At 40.3% G+C, this 10,000-nt stretch overlaps 1 protein-coding gene across 1 annotated transcript in view; it reads left to right on the top strand.

The window, feature by feature from the left end:
- slc6a1a (solute carrier family 6 member 1a) overlaps positions 1-5,272 on the top strand; it is a 14,780-nt gene extending 9,508 nt beyond the window's left edge. Inside the window, exons 14-15 of the mRNA XM_027159461.2 lie at positions 1,312-1,479; positions 2,188-5,272. Of these exons, the coding sequence (XP_027015262.2) occupies positions 1,312-1,479; positions 2,188-2,301 (282 nt within the window). The 3' untranslated portion in view covers positions 2,302-5,272. The remainder of the gene's footprint in view (positions 1-1,311; positions 1,480-2,187) is intronic.
- The last annotated feature ends 4,728 nt before the right edge of the window (positions 5,273-10,000 follow it).

Raw genomic sequence — 10,000 nt, 5'->3', positions numbered from 1 at the left:
GATCTTGTAAAACTCTGAACTGAGTCACATTTAGAGTCAGTTGGATTTTTTCTGCATTGTTGGACATTTTCCATTGTTCAGTGTTTCGTATTATTTCTCCTTTCCTCTGAGCCACAGATTCAATTCAGTTCTAGTTTATTTGTATAACACATTTAACAACTGACGTCGTCTCAAAGCAGCTTTACAGGAACATGAACATAGAACAAAAAGTTATTATAAAGATTAATATAAAGATTAATATAATATAAAGTCCCAGATTAATATTAGATATATAAATGTGTATGTATTTATCCCCAATGAACAAGTCTGAGGTGACTCAGGTGACTGTGGGGAGGAAAAACTCCAAGAAACCTTGAGAGGAACCAGACTCAGAGGGGAACCTCATCCTCACAGATGAGGTTTTATACATGCTGGTTTCTGTACGTTAACATACATTTGTAATAATCAGGTATGTTACAGGGGGGGGTCACGGTGGCTTAGTGGTTAGTACGTTCGCCTCACACCTCCAGGGTAAGGGGTTCGATTCCCACCTCCGCCTTGTATGTGTGGAGTTTGCATGTTCTCCCCGTGCCTCGGGGGTTTCCTCCGGGTACTCCGGTTTCCTCCCCTGGTCCAAAGACATGCATGGTAGGTTGATTGGCATCTCTGGAAAATTGTCCGTAGTGTGTGAGTGTGTGAGTGTGTGAATGAGAGTGTGTGTGCCCTGCGATGGGTTGGCACTCCGTCCAGGGTGTATCCTGCCTCGATGCCCGATGACGCCTGAGCACAGACTCCCCGTGACCCGAGAAGTTCGGATAAGCGGTAGAAGATGAATGAATGAATGAATGAATGAAAAGGTATGTCACACATTAGAATATGTAAATGAGACACTCTGACTTGCTCCGCCCCTTTTCTTTAGTAAAGTGTATTTGCCTTTGCCAAATGATTTGCTCTTACATTTGATGACATAATATCAGGTCTGTGAAGAAATTAACTGTCATTGTTTTTATTGTTTACTAAAAAATGAAAAATGTTGTAGAATTTTTAAATAATTAAATAATTAGTGGTTTTAAATAACGTAAATAAAGTAACTCTAGAATATCGTGTCCATTCTGTCATCAGTTTCAGGACAATGAGATCAGAGCGGTCTCTAAACGAACGGACCCTGAGAGTGAGGACAAGGATGTTCTTAGAGCTGAACTCTCTGACAACCGTCTGTGTTTTACAGCAGCTGGAGTTTAGAGAAGAACAAAGACAGACGGATAAATAAACCAGCTTAGAGAGTGAAAATCTTCTTTCCCAAGCTCATGTTAATCTTCTTCTCTTCTTCAGGGGGTGTTTCTCTTCAGCGCCTTTCAAATGGTTCCTCTCAAAATGAATAACTATGTGTTCCCAGCGTGGGGTCAGGGGGTCGGCTGGCTCATGGCGCTCTCCTCCATGATCCTCATTCCAGGATACATGGCTTACAAGTTCCTCTCCACCAGGGGAAGATCTAAAGAGGTAACCATGACTAATAATCTCCAGAAATAATCAATTATTCTGTAAAATAATCCAACACTGAGAGTTATTAGTGAACAAAGAGTCCTACTGTTTTAGGACAATAATCAATGATGAAGTTACTGTTACTGTTCCCAGCCTGGAGGTGATTATATTCCTCTAACAGCACGACCCAAGTGTTTTATTCCTTTTACACCACAGCAATTTGATGTCACTAATTTTATCCTTTTATAATTACATTTAATCTTCATGACCCGAGTGACCTCCTGTGTCGTGTTGTGTTCTGTCTGCTCTAAACACTCGTCCCCTCAGCAGTCTCTCTTTAATCTCTCTGGAGGTCTGGGGTTCAGTCGGTGTTCGGTGGTGTTGAGTCAGAGTCAGGGCTCAGTGCAGGACACTGGAGGTCTTCACTCCACACCATGTCTTCATGGAGCTGCTTTGTACACAGGGACATTGTCATGATGGAGCAGGGTTTGAACTCCAGTGAAGATAAACTATAAAGTTACACACAGAGACGTTCAGTACAGCCGTGTGACTCAGAGTGTGTGGAACAGTTTGGGGAACAAACACATATGTGTGTGACGGTCAGGGGGCACAAACTTTTGGACATGTAGTGTATGCATCGATACATTATGGTATTAGTGCAGTATTTCTCCTGGTGAGGTGAAGTTAATAATGATAACAATAGTTATGTGTGTTTTTGTGTTTCAGGAAGTGAAGAATCAGGAGAACAGACCTGAGCAGCAGCTACAGGGTGAAAACACCATCACTGTGTACCCCAGCAACGCCCACGGCCCCAACGCAGGGCAATCACCAAGCGCATAAATGCCACCAACCCCCAGCAATCACTGAGCAACAGCACACAGGACTTCCATCTTTTTACCGTAATAGAGTCATCTACCTCCAGGGGCCAATCACCATCCACTACAATAATAATAATAATAATAATAATAATAATAATAATAATAATAATAATAATGTGGAACAGTTGTCTAGAAGCACAAAGGTTGAGTGTGTTAGTGTCAAAAAAAGATTTTTATTTAAAAAGCGTTCTGTACACAAGTAATAATGCTGTGAGTTGTCAAGGATCAGAGGTCAAGTGAAGGTGGACGTGTCGATAAACGTGTCGATAAACGTGTCGATAAACGCGTCGATAAACGCGTCGATAAACGTGTCGATAAACGCGTCGATAAACGCGTCGATAAACGTGTCGATAAACGTGTCGATAAACGTGTCGATAAACATGTCGATAAACGTGTCGATAAACGTGCCGATAAACGTGTCGATAAACCGTTAAACGTGCAGAATACTGTGATCATTAAGAGGCTCAAATCCACCTTTATTGTGTTTCATCCATTCTACAGCTTTTTTGTGCAACTTTATTTATTAAGTATTTTATTATATTATTTTTACACCTTTTTAGAGTTTTATTGTAGAATTGAATATCGAACTTAAATTTTTTGTAAATTTGTTTTTGTACAATTTTCAGCATTTCTCTACATTTTGAAATCTTTTTTTTTTTTAACTTTTTTATACTTGCGTAATTCCATAATTTTTTTGTCTTTTTAGTGTTTTGTTTTTTTTTAATTTATAATTTTTACAATTTTTTATTTCTGTGTTTTTATCATCTGGATATTAAACTGATCCTGTATTGAAGAAGTCTAATCTGGGATCAGTAATTATTCTGCACACGTTTTTCTTAAGAAATGCGAACACGTCGCTCCAGAGATCAAAGTCACACAATCACAAAAGAAGAAAAATAATCGACATCGTTTATGTAATCAACGTTAAATGGACATCAGGTGTAGACACGATGACGTGAGGCGTGACGACTGTAATGACGAGCGTTATTATCTGATATAAAGCACAAAGCCCTTGGAACTCGTTTATTTATCATCCGATATTTTTGTTAGAGAGACTGTTACTATTTTATTTTTCTGGAAAATAGAAGAAAAGATGCTCAAAAATCTACTCGTCTGTGATCGGATCGGTTTTTAGAGACTTTTTAGGATGTTTTGTATTTTAATGTTGTGATCGAGGACCAAAAGCAAAAAGCAAAAACAAATCTATCCCATTCAGTGTGTGGATAAAAAAGAACAGGGTAAAGAATATTAAATATAAAAAAGAACAGGGTTTATAGTGTCAGCATCCGTCTGTCCATCAGTCGCCGTCTCCTCTGTCCGCTTTATGTGTTTCTGAGACGAAGAGAACATCAGACAATTTACTGACGAAGGAGTTTAAAGTCAGACTGAATTCATGATGCCTGAAAAAAAAAATCAACAAATTTTTTAAATGAGTAATTTTTAAAATTCAATATTTTTTTTTATTTGCTAGTCTGAAAAAAAAAATAGGGAGTCGTAAAGAAAAAAGACAAACCTGTATTTAATCGGAGCTCAGTTCTGGCTAATCATAACACATCTGTGACATCACAATGTCAGACAGCCAATCAGAGCTTATTTCTGTAGAAGATCAACACTTTAAAATAATATTTGGAAACAAATTTTATCAAAGTTTATTGGTTCGTCTCTCTGTACGGACACCGATTATGCATTAATATAAAAATACATTTTATAAGTTTGAACTTATTTGTTAAATGATCAAAACCAATGATTTTTAATGATGTCATCACTGGTTATAGTCTGTGTTAGCTAGTTAGGAGGTAAACAGTGTTGTCCTCATGGATAAATATTTTATTAGGTTTTCAGCATAAATATTATTTACAGTAATAATAAAATTATAATTAATTTTTTTCCTCTTCATTTTAAAAAAGCACAATTTTCAGTAGACGGAAACATCATCGCCGGACTTAAGATGTGTTCTGATTGGCTGGGATTTGTTTCTGATTAAATCTGAAATTTTACATTCCTGAATTTCTAATTCTAGAAATTTATTTATTTTTGAGTAAAATTAAAGAAATTATGTGCTAATTATTTAAAAACGTTTAATAATTAATTAATAAATAATTAGTTGGTTAAATGACTTATTGATGCCTATATTTTCAGTAAATTTGTAATAAATATCGGTGAATCTGATGGATGATGATGATGATGATGATGATGAAAAAATTTTAGTTCAGTTATGTGCCAAACTGTTAGACCATATCTGTGAAGCGAAAAAACAAAAAACCCACATATTAGCGTCTCTGTGAAAGTTTACAGTGAAAAAAGGTCTTTTCTGGAAAAGCACAAGTGGGAATTTGAGCTTTCTGAGGTTCAGGTGAGAAAATTCAGTTTTGTCTGAAGGTTCATTAGAATTCGTCATGTTCTGCTCTGTGTCAGTGGGCGGAGTTAGATAGTATTGGGCTGAAGTGGGTGTCGTTCGGATGGCGATGACGATGATGACGATGATGATGATGACGATGTGTTTTACGGCAGCTACGTTTGAAAGTTTCCGTCCGAAGCTGTTTCCTCTTCACACCTATGAACAGCTCCATGTGAGATTTGTATTACAGCTTTATTGTAAACGGTGTCGTCGTGTTAAACATGTACCTGTGAACGTCTGTAACTTCTCTGGAACTTTCTGTCGAAATAAAACTGCTGTTTTTTTCCCTGCAATAATATTTTGATCTCTGAAAGCGAAACACATCTGATGAGAAGTGACGATAATTATGATAAGATTTAAATATGACAGATAGAATTTATGTCTAGTAATAAAATAATATTGTTTTGTAGATTTTTAATTGTTTCCCTGCCTACAGTATGTTATACACACAGGATATGTATTAAATTGTGTCATATGATAAAGCACGAGTGTCATGTTATAAAGAAAATGTACAAATAAAAAGTATTAAAAATGATTTATAATCAGAACGTTTGATTTTTTAACAGAGTTTTATAAACTTTATTCACCTCTTATTCCCCTGCTGTTTTTTCATTGGCTGAGTCATTTGTCCTCTGTCCTTATGTCATCTGTCATATTTCCTCTGTCCTTTGTCCACAGGGCATCTATACTCATGTCATCTGTACTCTATGCTCGTGTCACCTGTCCTCATATCTTCTGTCCTCATGTCAACTGTATTCATCATCTGTACTCATGTTATCTCTCCTCATGTCCTCTGTCCTCATATCTTCTGTCCCCATGTCCTCTATCCTCTATGCTCATGTCATCTGTCCTCACTGTGGTTTGCTGGAGTCCCAAAGCTTTAGAAATGGCATTATAACCTTTTCCAGACTGATAGATCTCACTTACTTTCTTTATCATTTGTTCCTGAATTATTTTGGATCTCAGCATGATGTGTAGCTTTTGAGGATATTTTGGTTTACTTCACTTTGTCACTCAGGACTTATTTAAGTGATGTATTGATAGTGAACAGATGTGGCAGTAATCAGGCCTGGGGGTGGCAGTAATCAGGCCTGGGTGTGGCAGTAATCAGGCCTGGGTGTGGCAGGAATCAGGCCTGGGTGTGGCTAGAGAAATTAAACTCAGGTGTAATAAACCACAGTTATGTTTTAACAAGGAGGCAAATACTTTTACACACAGGGCCATGTGGGTTTGGATTTTGTTTTCCCTTAATAATAAAAACCTTCATTTATGAGCTGCATGTTGTGTTTAATTGTGTTAGGTTCATCAGAGAAACTGAACTGTTGGTCCTCTCAGGTTTCATCTCCAGGTCAGAATCTTCCTCTAAACACAATTTGTCTTCTGCAAATGATCCAAAATTCAGCTGTGACTTGTTTTCAACCTGAACAAGTTCTCCACCCACTGCTGCGCTCCACCACTGTACTCCACTGAACACATGTAACATCTAGCCCTAACCCTAACCACTAACCCTAACCCCTAACCCTAACCCCTAACCGTAACCCCTAACCCTAACCCCTAACCGTAACCCCAACCCCTAACCCCTAATCCTAAACCCTAACCCTAACCCCTAACCAAAATTTCAATAAAAACTTGAGGGTACACTTCCAACAGGCCCAGGAATCGACGGCTGAGTTGACCAATTTTAGACTTGTAGCTGCATATAGGAGGAACAAAAATCTAAAAGACATATTAGTATGAGCTAAAATGGAGAAGAATAATGTGAATGGTATAAGACATCAAAGTTTTACACTACGAACTAAATACATTAAAAACATGTACTCAGGATTAGGTGTACCGATACAACAAATATTGTACCCTAACAGTTCAAATGTAGTATATATCATAAGATGTAGAGAATGCCAAAAATTATACATAGGGGAAACAAAAAATAAATTGATAGACAGATTTAGGCAGCATGCCTATCAGATTAGAAGAGGAAACAAAAGTAATTTACTGTATAACCATTTCCGCACACACGGCCTCGAGAAGCTGCAGATCCAAGGGGTGGAGGGGGAAAGGGGATGGACAACGCAATATCATAATCATAAATCATAACCCAATCCCCTATTCCTAGCCTAACCACTTACCACAACCCAGTCCCCCATTCCTATCCTCACCCTTCACCATAACCCAATCCCCCAATCCTGTCCTTACCCCCAACCACAACCCAGTCCCCTACTATAACCCAGTCCCCCACCCATATCCTCACCCCTAACCATAACCCTGTCCCCCACTCCCATCCTGACCCCCAACCTAACCTAGCTCCCTACTCCTATCCTGTCCCTAAACCACAACCCAGTCCCCCATTCCTATCCTGACCCCTAACCATAACCCAGTCCCTTATTCCCATCCTATCCCTTAACATAACCCAATCCCCTATTCCTATCCTAACCCCTTAACATAACTCAGTCCCCCACTCCTATCCTCATCCCTAACTATAACCCGGTCCCCCATTCCCATCCTGACCCCTAACCATAACCTAGTTCCCTAGTCCTATCCTGCCCCCTAACCACAACCCAGTCCCCCACTCCTATCCTCACCCCTAACCATAACCTAGGTCCTTATTCCTATCCTGCCCCTAAACCACAACCCAGTCCCCCATTCCTATCCTGACCCCTAACCATAACCCAGTCCCCTATTCCCATCCTATCCCTTAACATAACCCAATCCCCTATTCCTGTCCTAAACCCTAACCATAACCCAGTCCCCCATTCCCATCCTGACCCCTAACCATAACCTAGTTCCTTATTCCTATCCTGCCCCCTAACCACAACCCAGTCCCCCACTCCTATCCTCACCCCTTACCACAACCCAGTCCCCCATTCCTATCCTGACCCCTAACCATAACCCAGTCCCCTATTCCTACCCTAACCCCTTTCCATAATCCAGTCACCCATTCCTATCCTCACCCCAAACACAATCCAGTCCCCTATTCCTATCCTTACTCCCAACCACAACCCAGTCCCCTCCTCCTATTCCCACCCCTAACTATAACCCAGTCCCCCATTCCTTTCCTTACCCCCAACTATTACCTAGCCCCCTATTCCCACCCCAAACCAGAACCCAGTTGCTTATTTAGAACTTATTTAGAATTGGACTTTGGCCCACTCCTTATTTAAGAATATTCCTCCCCTTTTTTTTCTTTTCTTTTTTTTCTTTCACTTAATTGTTTTTGGTTTAATAGTGGAATCTAAGTGTATAGAGGTATAATATCTTTTTAAAAATCGATAAGAGTCTGTGCCTGTGCTTCCTCTACTCCTTCGGGAGTAGAGATGAATATTCCCTACCCTAACCCAAACCCCTAACCCGAACTCCTAACCATAACCCTAACCCCTAACCCCTAACCCTAAGAGTACTGAGATTAACACTGATGTATATTTTATCTGGTTGGAAATGTGATAAGATGATGTGATTTTGATTGATTGATTGCAACAGCACAGTGAAATTTTGAAATATCTGAAATTTTGGTATGTGTGTGTGTGTGTGTGTGTGTGTGTGTGTGTGTGTGTGTGTGTGTGTGTGCGCGCGCCTGTTAGAGGGAATTCCTATTTAAATTGAAGGTGAACCAGCCTACTCTTCAGTGTGCTTTAACTCTCTACATTTGATTATATTGTCTTCTGGTAAAGTAGGTTCCTGTCTTTTGTATACTATCTGCTTAACTCACTTTGTTCTAGAGTAGTGTGATTTGAATCGTGTTATATTCTACAGCATTGTTGATTTTTATAGTGTTGGTTTTTGTTGTTCTCTCAGCTGATTAATCAGGAGTAGTTTCAGTCTCCCTTAAGGTGTGAATTGGGGGCAGGGCTTACCTATTTAAATTGAAGGTTCTCCGCTACAGACGCTAGGTTTGTTAGTAGCTCTCTCTCTCTCTCTCTCTCTCTCTCTCTCTCTCTCTCTCTCTCTAACATTAGTGTCTAGTACTGTTTTGATATATTCTACCAAACCTTAACTCTCACTCTTGTCTGACTACAAATATGTGCCTTAAACCCATCTCTGTACTCAAGGCCTACTCTCGCAGACGCTCTCATCCACAGAGCAGAGGTCACAATATCAATAACCTCATCTACCCTCCTCTGTTGTGTAAGTCTCAAACAGTGGTGGTAGGTGGGCTCTGGAATTGTCAGTCTGCGGTAAAGAAAGCTGATTTTATCTCTGCTTTAACTTCCCATTACTCCTTTGATTTCCTTGCTCTAACAGAGACCTGGACGTCCCCACAGAACACTGCTACACCAGCTGCTCCATCCTCTGCCTATGCTTTCTCTCACTCACCACGAGAAACAGGCAGGGGTGGTGGTACAGGTTTATTGTTGTCAAAGAAATGGTGCTTTAAACCTCTACTCTTCTCTAATTTAACCATCTCTTCTTTTGAATTTCATGCCATTTCAGTTACCTCTCCTATCAACCTTGTTATCATTGTTGTCTACCGCCCTCCTGGTCCCCTAGGAGACTTCCTGGAAGAAATGGACTCACTGCTTAGTGCTTTCCCTTCCGATAGCTCCCCCCTGACAGTGCTTGGTGACTTCAACCTCCCCTCTGACAAGCTACATTCTTCTTCCCTCCTGTCTCTTCTCGACTCTTTCTCCCTCACACTCAACAGCTACATCCCCACACACAAAGGAGGCAATGTCCTGGACCTGGTTTTCACCCGTCCTTCTCCAGCTACAGATGTGACTGCTACCCCACTCCACGTCTCTGATCATCACCTGGTATCCTTCACCATCACTCTACCTATCTTACCTAAAACTACCTCTGACCCCCTCGCTCTTACTCGCCGCAACCTTCACTCTGTCTCCCCTTCATCTGTAGCTTCTGGCACTCTTTCTTCCCTTCCTGATGCTAAGTCTTTTTCCTCACTACCCTTAGACTCAGCCACAGATACTTTCCTCTCATCTCTTTCCTCAACTATGGACTTCCTCTGCCCTATGTTCACTAAACTCAAGAAAAGTTCTTGTTCTGCTCCTTGGCTTTCAGATGTGCTGCGCAACAATCGAAGAGAGCTAAGATCATCAGAGAGAAAGTGGAAGAAATCACAACTTGATGTAGATCTTGATTTTTACAGAACACTTCTTGTCAAGTTCTCCTCAGATGTGACTTCTGCCAAGACTTCCTTCTACAAGGAAAAGCTTGAAGCTTCCTCACATGACCCTCGGAAATTCCACAACATCATCTCTTCTCTGCTCAACCCCCCGGCTCCACCTTCTTCATCCTCCCTGACTGCAGAAGA

Source organism: Tachysurus fulvidraco, chromosome 23 (assembly GCF_022655615.1).
Source record: "Tachysurus fulvidraco isolate hzauxx_2018 chromosome 23, HZAU_PFXX_2.0, whole genome shotgun sequence".
Lineage (NCBI taxonomy): Eukaryota > Metazoa > Chordata > Actinopteri > Siluriformes > Bagridae > Tachysurus > Tachysurus fulvidraco.
This window is presented reverse-complemented; position numbering and strand designations above follow the sequence as displayed.